Genomic DNA, 13,867 nt, shown 5'->3' on the forward strand with positions numbered 1-13,867 from the left:
CCCACCCCCATACGCACACCCTTGACTGCTTTGCTTTCCCAGGTCAGAAGCTGGTGTTTCTGGAGGCATTCCTGCAGCAAGGGGGCTGGGAGCGCAGGCGAGTTTTCTGGCTTTGCTTTCCATCCTGATCCCAGCTATGGCATCACCCGTTTCCTCTCCTACATCTGACCAGATTAAAAACAACCCATTAAAAAAATCACGACGACTCCAATCGGAAACAAAATAAATGATTGTACCTCACTGGAGCAGCTGTTCCCTACTGCCTGTAAACCCCAACGACAGGAGAAGCGTGATTCACCAGACCAAAATGAAAACGCTGGGAGGTGGGGAGGGGAGCTGCCATGAAGACTCAGTGCCACTGAGGAAAGGATGTGGCAGCAGGTCATGCAGACATCTCTGCGCCTTGACGAGGGTCTGGGGTAGCCAGATCCATCCCAGGCAAGTTTCAGACATATGCCTCCGGCTTTCTAATTAAGGGAAGAGCCACTAGCAAGGCTGAGTCAATCTCTTGGAAGAAGCTTCCCTCTTCTGCAGTTGTTTCTGTCAAAGGGAATGATTAACGTGACTCTAAATGATATTAATGTTGTCCTTAAAAAGTCATAAGGAAATCTGCTGCGAGCCAGGCTGCAGTTCCTCTGGAATTCAGAAACGTACCTGTTTGTTTCCCAAACAGCCTTTTGCTGCAGAAAAACAGAGAGCAAAAGGAAACATATGGCATCGGATGGCAATGGGCAGAGTGGGAGAGCTGGGAAGAGCTGCTGGGGTGGCACAGCCAGGGCTCTCTTATGGCTCCATCTGCAACATCAAAGTCCACCAGGTAACAGCATGTGACCCCTCGGATTTATCATCGTTGTGGAGCTGGTGAGGTTCGGCACAGTCGCAACAGAAGATTTGGTTTAGAAATGATTTTGTTCCCATATCGCATTAGCTGTATTTCCCTTCTGTCATTGCCATTTACAAGGATATTGACGTGTAAACCAATGTTTGTTTGGTTGAGCTCATTTTCTCTTCCTACCTATTTCCCCACTGAAATCATGAGATAAACTATTTGCAGAAACAATATTTTTGATAAATATATTCCTTTTTCGTTTTCACAAATTATCTGGGAACAGACATTGATTTTTTATTACTTTGTTCATTATCTAAAGTATTTGTCTAATTGTTTACAATAGTACTCCAAACCATGCATTGCTATCAAGCAGCCTGTCACAGCTATCATTAACAATTTGACTTAGTCATTTGCTTTCTGGAGCTGAATCTTGAATAATTCTTTATGTCATTTCCAAATCCCAAAGACACTGTTCGTTTTCTTTGCAGGAGCATCTTCTAGTCCCTGTTGTGCATTAGAATGACACTGTGCTAGGTGCTGCATAAACACAGATCAAAAAAATTCTTATTCCAATACAGTCTGAGCTGGATATCACCAGAAAAGCCAGAACACAGAAAAAGGTGAGTGTGGTGGACACTGGTTTAGCATGCTAGCAAAGAGTTGTCAAACATTTTGTAGTCATCATAGCAAAGAAGAGTCTCTCTAAGCAGAGACTGGAAAAACGATGAGGTATTTTACATAAATACCTAAATCATTTTGGTTTATTAATTGATCTGATAGTTACGGTCCCCTATATTATTTAATATTGCTTGACTTCTTCCCAGCCTCGCAGGCTAGCTGCATGAACAACTCTGCTATCAAAATGTCTTGAAAAACAATATTTGTAGAGATATTTGTGATCTCTGTTACCATTTCTTGTAATTACATTTTCAGAGAGTAAAACACACTGTAAACACAATCCGAGCAAACATAAGAAGACGTACTTTCTCAGCCTTTAGTTTAAAAACAATTTCCTATGTTAAATCAGGAAACATTCTCATTTCAACTATAGTGTTCCTGCCTGAAAAGGAAAGAGTCTGCATAAAGAGACAGAGAAAAGACTCCACATATGAAGAATTTTCCCCATAATTTTCCACAAGGATCTTGCAGCTCTTTAAAACTAATAATCACCATTTTAATATATAAAATCAAGCTTCAGCAGAATCAGGCCAGAGCGTATCATATGTGACTGATGGGATTATATAATGGGAAAGTTCTCATTGATTTTTATAAAGCATTGAATCCCGGAGATTTTAAAATTAAGTACGGAGGCTGACCCAGTTTGGGTGGAAAGAACTTACAGAATCCCAGGGAAGAGCACAGCCCAGGGAGAAGTCTCAGGAGGTACAGTTATTTTCAACCTTTCAGACCTGTGTGACAAAGAATGAATTCTGAAAACTCTGGTTAGAAAAAAGGTATTTAGTTTTGAAATTTTAGAATCCTCTATCCTCTCCCCTCCCCCCAGATCCTGACACTGGTAGAAAACTTCTACGGCAAACTTATTTTTTTGGATTAAGAAAAAATTTTGGAGTAGGCTGAAGCTGCCATTTCACTTGTTCCTCCATAGGTAGGGAAGGCAAAAGTAAAACATTTTCTGGGATATGATTCAACTAAAGAATAGAATGTGCAAGGCTAAAATGCCAAGACAGAAAGGATTCTCATTTTAGCTGGAATCATGAAAGTTAAATTTGTAACCAAACATGGCATACATAAACTGTTGAAATAAAAATATGCATTTACCTCCAGAATTAACATTTGAAAACTGCTCTAAAATCTGCTGTAGTTTCCTAGTGATTAAGTGTGCCTCATTAGATGATTCAAACAAAATTTGATCTGGACAAGTATTCTATTGAAATTGTAATTGAATTTTCTTTCAACCTATTGCAGGTTTCAGCCCTTCTTATAAATGTGATGGGACCATTAGCCGAATAGATTTTATTATATGTGCTGGAAAGTATTTCAGATACAAATTTGTTTATTTGTAGTGGAGTAATATTAAACAGGCATTTTTGTTTCCAATCAGGTGGGGGTGAGATGTTTGTATTGGTACCTGATCTTATCATACCAGTGCACATATTTTTAGCTGCTCTGAAATGGGAAGAGGACTGAGTACACATTATTTTGACAATCTAGTTATATAGTACTTGCCATTTATGGATTGAAATCCTCACTACTGTTTCAGCCTCATTATACCATATAAAAAGGCTAGACTAGGGCTTTAATCCATTTCCCTGGTCCCTAAGGAGGGTAAGGTAGGGAAAAGCAAACAATAGAAGAGACAGAACAAGGATGGATACTTTGGGTCTCATTTCCAAAGACCCTTCTAAAACCCTGGGCACAAATAGGAGGTGGAGCTGTCAGAGAGGCAGGGGAGTCCAAGTTGGCTTGTGACTTGTTGTTCTATGACTTCCATGGCATCTCCCACAGGCATTTTAAGGCAGCCTTCTAGCCAGTGTGGGAATTCCACTGCACGAGGCTTTGGAGGAGCTCATGAATCCAGTGGCATGGCCAGCGGCAGACAGGAGAACATCTGGAACCCTTCCCTGATGCTCTCCAGTCCTGTCCCACACTGGGATCCTCTCCAGGCGCGGGCAGGGCAGGCAGCTCTGGCCCTGCAAACGCTACTGGCACACACAAACCAGGAGGTTACAGCCCCAGCTGTTTGCTGCTGGCACTTGGGGTGCAGCAGCAGCTCAGCAATGGGTAGCTTTGGGCAACCATGGCTGGGTTAGCTCCTGCTGACTCTTATTCTCACCATTCCCTATGCCTGTCAGGTGTCCCAGGACAACACTTCCTGGGACAGTGCTGGGAATGGCTCAGAGCATTTGTCTTTTTTTTTTTTTTTTGAAGTTTCCTTATTTTTCTGCTCAAATGAGATCCAGTTCCAGACCGTGCCCAAGCGTTGGCACAAATGTGAAGGCAATGCGGTGTGGTACTGGCAGAAGGTGGCAATGCCTTAAGCCGGGGTCGCCAATGAGAACACGGGCAATCTCTCAGATGGAAATCACTGGCCTCACAGTCATGTTTTGTTAACAGAGCTGAATATTCCTCATCCATTGCAAGCTGGTTTTGAGTCCTCCTTCCCATTTTTAGTGGAAAAAAAAGAATTCTAACTCATTGCCTTAGATATTACCACCTTTTTTTTTTTTTTAACATAATAATCTTCCATAGTTCTTACAAACTTTTCCTTTTTTACCCACGAACGTTAGTGCTGCTTCCTTAGCCCAAAAGTCAGAAGTGCAGTCCTGCCCTGTTGACCCTCAGCCATCTGCCGTTAGAGACACAACACAAAGTACATGATCACAGAAAGGAGCTTGGACAAATTTCATTCTAAGGCAAGGAAGATTCAGATTTAATTGGTCTACAACTTGACATTCAGTTCCTGCAACTGAATAGGAAAAAAAAAAAGGCATTTATAACCTATTAAAAACCCAAGGATGATTTTAGTCTTCTTTTTTTCTTGTCAGAAAAATCAGTCTTTCAGAATAGCCTGGGAGCTGTGAATAAAACAGAACTTTGCTGTGTTTATTTAGAGAACCTAACCCCTTGGAGCCAGCATTTTCACTAATGCATTTTACATTAGCGGGCTGCATCAGGAAATCCTGACTTTTGGTGCCATGGGGGTAATTAATATCGGATCATGTTTGCAAAATGCTTGTGTTTATGTGGGAATGAGGGCTGAGCTCTAACTGGCAGGATTTGAAGTACTCAACTTTGTGATGGAGCTTCAACAACTTGCTAGAGAGTGGGATGTTGAAATTGAAGTACTAGGTCTTGATGGCTTAGTAGAGCTATGGCTGCTGAAGACAGATGCAGTCTTTAGGATTATGTTCAGAAACCTTTAAGAAAAGTCTGAAAGGTTTTTCTTAAAAGCGTGAGAGGATTCGAGATAACATAAAAATAGTTGGTTTGCTCCTGTGGTCTCAGTTGTTCCAGGAAGTGCCAAAATATGCATAATATGGTTGTCATAGAATCATTTTGGTTGGAAGAGACCCTCAAGATCATCAAGTCCAACTATAGCCCAACTCTAGCGCTAAGCCATGTCTCTAAGAACCTCATCTATTGGTCTCTCAAACTCCTCCAGGGATGACGACTCCACTTCCCTGGGCAGCCTGCTCCAATGCCTGACAACCCTTTCCATGACGAAATTTTTCCTAATATCCAATCTGAACCTTCCCTGGCGCAACTTGAGGCTGTTTCCTCTCATCCTGTCTTGTCCTTGCCCAGTATGTCCCCCGCCCTGCCTTCCCATCACTCCCAAGTCCCTGTGCTTACTAGCTAGGAAATATCCCCAGATGGTGCAAAGCTAATTTTTTCAGCACACCTCAGAAGAAGTGTTATACTTGCTTTTGTATACACACCAGCTAGCGTGGCCTAAAGCAGTAGGTGTGGGCCAATTAAATAACTCTGAAAAAGAACTTCTGCTGAGTTCTGTGTCTTGCAGGGACTCTGCTGTGCCACCCCAGTGCTCCCCACCCTAGGAAGAGCAGTTTCCCCTGCGCTTGGCACCCAGCTGCTCAGCTGACCCGCTTCTTCCTCCGGAAAAAAAAGAATAATACCATCTCTTCTTTACCTCCTCTTCCTCCCAGCCCAAGTAAGGGCGTCTAGGGAATGCGAGTCGTTTCTGTGATGGCAATAAAACCTCCTTCCCTGGCACAGGCGCTGTCTGCAGCTCTGGCTGGGACATGATGGTGGAAGGATATTCTGAGCATCATTAGGTTCTCACCACCAAAAAGAGAAACAAACCATAGATGGTGGTGCTTAACAATAGCCTCTATAATAGAGAACTTGGATTCTCACCTCCCCAAATGCCACAGTTTCTCAGCACCAATCGGGAAACTTGCACTGATGCTTAATAAGGTCGATAATCACTCAACAGCATGGGACCCATTGAATCATAAAGTTGTTAATTTGTGTAGGCAAAGTTTAAAATTAAAGGATGTTTCCTAAGTAAAAAAGGAATAACAGTACAACCAAGCAGCAGCAGCAACTGATGCTCAAAATGAGAGTTTTAGCTACTCGTTTCCCAGCATCCATTTCCATGGGATGTGGCAGCTGGCAGGTGCTCTGCAAGACCATTTATTTACTCCCTCCCTGCCCAATCCTTTGCTGGAAGTTCATGGTTCCCTCAGCGGTACTGGGGATTAAAAGTGTAATCTATGTTAGAGCTAATATATGTTTGGTACTATAATAAGCAAATATAGTATTATGGATCTTGTGGTCAGCTCACTGTGTTTGATAAATATGATCAATACATGTTATTCCCCTCTGAGATCCACCCACCATCATCTCTCCCTACTCATCTCTTCCCAGTGGTCATTTGGGGATAATTATCCCCACCAAGAGCCTACCTCTAATGTGCCCACCGTCTTTCCTCCTGCCATAAATTGGTCTGATACAGGCACTAAGATAACAAATCTAGACTGTATTGTTATTATTGCTGTTATTTTACTAGTTCCTTGATCCTAAAATGGGGGTAGCAATCTAATAGTTTCCTGTAACTGTAGTAAAGTAACATGTACCTAATGAATTGTTCCTCATCAGGTATTTGTGTAACTGACCTAAGTTACATCTACCTAAGTCTAGAAGCAATGTCCTAAGCTTGAATATTCTTCAGCAACACTGTCAACAGCTTTCGTTCTCTGTGAAGTAATGGACCACCTCTCCCTTTTCTACCAGTATCTCTAAATATTTATACTTCAGTTTGTGGCTTGCATTGATTTTATTTCCACATGTTCTACTCTTCTTTTTAACTTAACCCTAGCAACTGGAGCTTTCTGTGCACTTCCTCTTCTCTTTGAAGGCACTAATGAGCTCTTGATCTTCCACATTGGGACAATTTGTATGTCCACTCATAGCATAATTTTAAGGACTTGCAGCTCTCCTGAACTCCTTGTTCTAGACTTTTTTCCCCCCATGACATGTTTCCTCTTCATTCTCTGAGATTACGGACACCTTCTTTGTGGAAGTTTGCTGTTTGTTGGGCTTCCTGAGAAACAGTGAACTCCTTGAGAAATTTCAGCCAAACTTGACAAATTTCACTCAACACAGAGAGATGTTTGAAGTCATTACATTCCTATGAGGGGCACGGAACAACTCAACTAGGAAAGAAAAGAGATTTGGTAAACACCTCAGTTCAGCAAAGGCTGTTGTGAGAGCTCAACTCAATAGGCATCAGAGAATCGAACCATAAATTTATTCTTGATACTACAACGCAAAAGTGGGCAACATTGGTTCTGCTGTTCAAAACATTACTTGCTCCTCTCCTTCCCTGAGAGTAAACTCTTACCACCTCATGATGTCTTACTTGAGCTGCCTTTATGCCCTGCACTGAGAGGTGACATCACTTCATCAGTGAAAATGAACACAGAAGACCTCTTCCATTTGGCTGCTTTCCTCACACCTTTTGTATCAAAACCCTCTTAGGAACCTGCCTGTATTCTGCTGCATCCCCTCCTCAAGACATGTTTGCAGAGTCACCATTCTTTATTACCATCAACTTCTGCATCTCAGGCCACTCATCTTGGCCAGCTGCAGAATGGCCCAGTGCACCTCAGGCAGATCTAATTTGAAGTCTATAATAAACTCTCACTACAATGACAGAATATCCTCTCTTCCCATTTGTTATTGCCACAGATTCTCAATTGGCCAATTTTCCATACCTCAGAGAAGACATACTGCCTTATTCTCTGACAAAGTCTATTCTCCCTTCAAGTTGTTGTCCTTGAAAAAAGTTCTGTATATGTTAATGTTCAAGCCCTGTAAATAAATAAATAGAATCATGTTTCTGTTATGCCAACACAGTCATAACTTTGATCGTACACTGAAGAATCCTCCCGTATATTCCTGTACTTACTGCATTTATATACAGACATCTGGAATTCTAAGCATATCAATTCACTATCCTCACTCTTGTTTCTCCTCTGATCTTATAAATTAACACCTCCTTCTATATAATCTTTGGTTCCTGTCACATTCTGTTTCTGGGCACTGATATCTTTGACTGCTACAGACTGACTGTGCACTGGGAGCTGTGTGGACCTACAGTGCTGTGTCCAGCCTTGTCCCGTCCTCGGCAAATAAATTGGTGAAGTAGAGCAATTCAGTGAAGGGCCACCAGGATGGAGCACTTGCCCTTTGAGAAGAGGTTGTGGGCACTGGGCTTGTTCAGCTGAGATGAGATGGTTTTGGAGGGGACCTAACAGAAGCCTCCAAGCAGCTAAAGTGAGGTTAGCAAGACCAAGCCAGGTACTTTATGGCAGTGTGCAGTTGGAGGACAAGACACAACAGGCAGGAGCTGAAGAAAAAAAAGTTCAGACTTGCTAAAAGAACTTTTTCATATGGAGGAAAGTCAGACAGGGGAACATCTTACTCAGAGAGGTTGTGCAGTCTCCATTCTTGCAAGTTTTCAAGGCCTGAGTGGACGAAGACATAAGCAACCTGATCTGATTTCATAATTGACCCAGCTTTGAGCAGGAGGTTGGACTAGAGACCTCCTTAGGTCCCTTCCAATGTGCATTAGTTTATGATTTGATTTTTTGCCTTCTTAGGATGCCATCAGCCATCAAAGCCATTGTAAAACATCAAGTTCTCCCCCCTGTGTTGGCACTGGTGCTACAGAGCCTCCCTTGTCCTTGCAAACCTCCTGGGCTACATGAAGGAAGCCTTTATGCTTGTAGATGTTTTTAAGTCTTGCCATCCCTTCCTCCACCTAGCTTTCGACACTCTCCCTTTACTCAAATGTATTTTTTGCTTTCGAAGTCTACATAGCTCTCAGATTCATCAGTGTACAGCATGAGGGAAAAATGGACCCTTTACACTGTCATGACCTTATGCCACCGACGGTTGGCACCACTGCCCAGAGTGCACTTAGGGATCTACTCTCCTTGGATATTCATTTATCTGGAGAAAAAGGAGTACCAGTCTCTCCTGCTCTCAAGATCTATACATGCAGAAGATGGTGGGGGAGAGGGGTATCCCAGCCTGGGCCAGTGACACTAGTCAATACACCTGTGGAAATCCATGAAGTCTCATTTAAAAGGAGCAGTAAACTCTTCCTCTTGATGTAGTCACAGGTACGGTCACAGTGCTAGAAATTGAGGACTCAACACTGGGTGAGGTTCCACATACCTTTAGGATTTTGCCAGGAAAAGGCAGATTTTGTTGTCCATCTTTGCAGGAGACTTTCCCACTCCAAAGTCATCAGCCACTGAGCAACAGAAGCCTTTTGGGGACCCTTTCCCTCACATGTACTGGTGCTTGGAAGGTGTTGTGCTCTTTTAGAAACTCAGACAGCAGTTCCCTACAGCAGTCTTCACACCCTTCTTCCAAATTATAAACATAATGTAAATCCACTAATTTATAGCTGTCTTTTGGGCTCAGAGCCTCCTAATAGCAATGGAGAAGGTGGTCTGAAACACATTCCAAAGGAGGAACCACAATGATCTTATTATCCATGTGGCCAGTTCCATAAATAATTACTATCTGTTCTTTTTCACAGACATTTTCCAGTATCTCCAGCAGCAATTCTACCTCTGCATCTTTGTCAGACTTCAAGGTGAGTCTTGCCTGCTACCCTTCTAGAGAATGGGCATGGTCAAAAGGTGAGCAAAACAAAAATAGATGATCAACACAGTGCCATGATGAGAAACAGCAACAAAATTCATCTAAACATACAAACTGTCTGCGCTACTGATGGGATAATGTGGAGTAGCCTACAAGTCACTGAGTCATTGGACCAACGTGTTGCAAAGACACAAGCACACACCAGCCAGCGCGACACTTCGCAGCATCCTTCTGCAACAACTCTCCATGGAAATGTAGGCAGCTCAACAAAAGGTGCTTTGGCCCACTGGCTCACTTCAAAAAACTGATACAAATTGGTCACGCAAACATATTGCCAAGTGCTCATTCAAATGGTGAGCAGCTGTCAGTGGTCACTTAAATAATTGTAATAGTGCGGAGGATCAAGAAAACTTAGTCAGCAGGTCAACTCTACCATGCCTTGGCCCACAGACCTCAGGTCTAATACATTTTCAACTCCAAATTTCTAAACAGTAACAAGAACTTCTGAAGCAGCCAAATTAATTTGTCTTCATGTTCCTTGCTCCTTCCTCAGCAGAGTGGGTCTCACATAAGATTCCTGGTTTTCTGCCTTCCTTGTTTGCTGCCAAAGAGCAGGAAAACATGGAGCAATGTGAAACTGAAGGGCAAATAATAAAAGCCATACAGTACTAAGCTTCTGAGGCAATAAAGTATCAGTGGTGCCTTTATAGCAAGAGCACAGCAACCGTCATGACAAGCACCAATGAACACCAGGCTCCATTAGACACGTCAGCATGCACACACAGTACTTGTAGCCTTTACAGATATCCCGGTACCCACCAAGCATCTATTCACGGTGCTAAAATCAACCACTTGCCATCAGCCAAAAACTTCAGGGGATACAACAGAAACCTTGACGCCTGTCTCAGTTTTGCGATGTTCTTACCTGAACCTACATGGATACTGACACACACGATAAATCCGAAATCAGCATCAAGCTCACAAATACTTTGTCACGCTCAAACAGGTTCTCCAGGATTAAGAAATTAAAAACTCAATTGCTTTTTAGCAGAACCCTTTCCCCCCAACAGTAAGTTTCTAAAGATATTTCATGATAGAAGGCAAACATTTTATCCAAGCTGGAAACAGCCTTGGGAGCAAGTAGATAGATGTAGTTATCTAGGTGCTCAAATAAGAAGAGCTGGCTCTGAAATGATCTGTATCATTGCTGGGGGAAAAAAAAGGAGGAGATATACTATCATTAACCTTTGAGGTTGACACTGTATCAACTTGGTACGAAACTACCTTAATGTGTAGGGCAACTGATCAGATCGAAACTCTTAAGAACTGTGGTATTTGTTTATATTGTAGCCCTGTGGAAAGGAAGCCTGAAGGCTCTGGGCTACAAAAAGCTACAGGCTGGAAAAATGTAAAGGTGGCAATTTAAAACAGGAAATTAAAAATTCTTCACTTGATCTGAAGTTTGCCAAAAAGAGTCAGAAGGTACAATTGATTTAACTTAATATCATAAAAACAAAATGTGTATTTCTACCAAGCCTGCCCTAGCAAATGGCATTTTTCTACACAAATATCTGTAATAGGCCTGTGTCAAGATGCCAGCACACTTCTGGCAACACCAACTGCAGGAGGTGATTAGAATTTATGCTGTGTAAAATTAACTTTTAGATTAAATGAAAATTATGAACCAAAATGCAAAAGCATTTATATGGCAATTCACCTACGCCATTTGTTTAAAAAGCGTCAAGGCAAGTGAATATAAAGCAGTGCTCTGAAGAGCTGGCAGATTAATAGCTCTGGCTATTCCAGCAGCTTCTTTTCCAGCCCCACAGCTCTTCCCCACCAGAAACCTGACATGTACATATGTTAAGCCAGTGACACACCGAACTACCTTCATTTCTTAAGACCAAGGGAAGAACAACGAGGGAAAATTAGAAAACATTATCTGTAGAAAACTGAAAAAAACCCTCTTTTAAATCAGCAGATCTCAGGCAGGGGAAATCACACATTCTGCTGGATCAGTCAAGAATTTTTCTTGAAAAACTGTGTTATGTAAAGCTTAAGAGAATTGAGTGAAAGCATCCAACATGTTGCGAGCTTGAAATACAAGTATTTCACTATTCACTATTTTGGTGATATATTTCACCATAGAGGAAAAAAAATCTGAACAGAACATTGCCACCACACTTCAGATCTACATCTCAGTTTAATTCTGCAACCTAAACCAACGATCTGCTGCTAATAACGGTTTTGCAGAGTGAGACTTTTTCGTTTATGATAAAAAGAAATCTAAACATACTCCCAATATTTACTGTCAAGGCACCAACAGAAATATCTTCCAAACTCCAGCATGCTGCTTGTTGCATAAAGCTGTAAAGCATGAGGTTTTACATTCTTTCAAGATAGACAGTTACATTAGATCAGGTGAAACAGTTTATGTTCTCATATATATCTCCAATTCATTTCTTTTAAATCCTACTATGCCCCTGGCTTCAATATCTTGAGGACTAAGTTTGCAGTTGTGCACGTCATAAAAAGCATTTCCTGCTATTGATTTTAAAGGTGTTGCCTTTAATTTTCACCATGTTTTCTGTATCCTTGCAAAAATTACACTATCTGTTGTGTACCTCTGGTTCATACATACCGATATTTGAAATAAAGAATCACAAACACTTCATTTGTTCTCAATTACTCGTTACCCACTTACCTTTTACCCAAGCTATCTTTTTTTGACATGGGAGAGACAAGGATGAACACAGCAATTCAGAGTGCTGATAAAACTCAAGAGTTTACGGTATTTTGTTAAACCTTCCATACCATCGCTTTTTGAACCTTTTGGTGATCCTGGGACTTCTGATGATGCCCACTGAACAGAAATTTTACTGTGTGGGCCACAGAATTTCTCCTGACAGCTAGAACAGAATTATTAACAGCATATAAGTAAATGGATATTATACCACCCTGTACCAACTTTATTTGTAAACATTTCTTAAGCTCTGCTCTGGTCCACTGCCTTTCCACGGAGTTTTAAATCCTACATGGTCTAAGCAGCACCACTTCCATCTCATTTTGCTACCAGAACATGTTATTTTCTTCCATTTATTTAGTGTTAACCAGTGGTTCCAATAGAGCATTTATTTAGTGTTAACCAGTGGTTCCAATAGAGCTCTGCCATAATTTATTATCAATCTCTATAATTTTTTCTATTTAGCATTTATTCCTATTCTCCCCCCCCCACCTTATCTATTTTCCAGTCCTTGACAGTCCACTTTACTGCATACTTTATTTTTACAGTAGCAGCTGCTCAGAGAACTTCAGTCTTTGTGAAGATAAAGATCAATTCCATCGGATTGTGTTATGATCTTTTACAACAATTCTAATACATTAAGGGCAGGTTTTAATGTTGTGGGGCTTTTGTTGTTGTTTTCTCCTTTTTTTTTTTTTAAAGTTACTACTTTATCCAGATATCTGTTCACTTCAAAAGGTTTGTTTGGGTTCATTCCATAGGATTTCACCCTTACGCTTCTACTTTATGATACAGCAACTGTCGCCCATCTAGGAAAACCAGGTACGCGTGTTTTTAAACTTCTTCGAGGCCTTTGGCTGAATTCCACGTGCTGATGTAACAATTTATTGTCCCTTTGAAAATTCAAGTATCCTCTCCTTTTTTGGAATCTGATTATGCTGCTTTTAAGAAAATGTAAAAATAAAAACCAAACACATTAAAGTTGTTTCAGCATTCGCTGTGGAGATAACTGTAGAAGTACAGTATTTTTGCACTGAAGTCCTTGCCCCTCTTTAATCAGGAGTATTTTCTCAAAAAATCAATTATTTTAAACATTTAAAAGTACTTTTAGATAAGAAGACAAAAGCAGGACTATTTGCAAGAAATTACATTTATCTGGCTCTACAAAGTAGCACATTTGATTACTTATGTTCCAACATTGTGAATTCAATTTCATTTGAAACAATGAGCCAGCTCTGCTCTTCCACAAGTCATTCACAGAGCAGAAAAGGAAATAACAGTCTGAAAAGAAAAAGCAAACTACGATGGAAAAAAAAAAACAAAAACAAAACATCAAACAAATCACAGCGCTGTGATAATTATAAGTCACTTAATTCTTTACTCTTTGAACATTTGTATCATTTCTGTTCACGTATTTGATTTGCTGTGTGAGTCTCCCTCTTCGGTCTTACTTCCTACATGTGAAACGCCAAAAGTAACACCTTTTTTACTAGTTTCCTCTTGGTTGGATTTTATTTTAATAAAGAATACTTACTAAAATGAACCTTGTATCTTGCTATTTCATCCTGGTCCTGCGTCACGCGTTCCTGCTTCTTTTATTTAGGGAAAAATGGTTCTTTTTTAATATGTAATTTTAGTAGAAAGACTTGCGCATGGAGCTATCGCCTCTCAAGTTGTTCTTCTGGCATAGT

At 41.0% G+C, this 13,867-nt stretch overlaps 1 protein-coding gene across 1 annotated transcript in view; it reads right to left on the reverse strand.

Moving 5' to 3' along the window:
* Nucleotides 1–2,165: 2,165 nt before the first annotated feature.
* The window catches only part of SS18 (SS18 subunit of BAF chromatin remodeling complex), a 53,904-nt gene continuing 42,202 nt past the window's right edge, over nucleotides 2,166–13,867 (reverse strand). Inside the window, exon 11 of the mRNA XM_065629104.1 lies at nucleotides 2,166–2,238. Coding sequence (XP_065485176.1) covers nucleotides 2,233–2,238 — 6 coding nt within the window. The 3' untranslated portion in view covers nucleotides 2,166–2,232. The remainder of the gene's footprint in view (nucleotides 2,239–13,867) is intronic.

Source organism: Caloenas nicobarica, chromosome 2 (assembly GCF_036013445.1).
Source record: "Caloenas nicobarica isolate bCalNic1 chromosome 2, bCalNic1.hap1, whole genome shotgun sequence".
Lineage (NCBI taxonomy): Eukaryota > Metazoa > Chordata > Aves > Columbiformes > Columbidae > Caloenas > Caloenas nicobarica.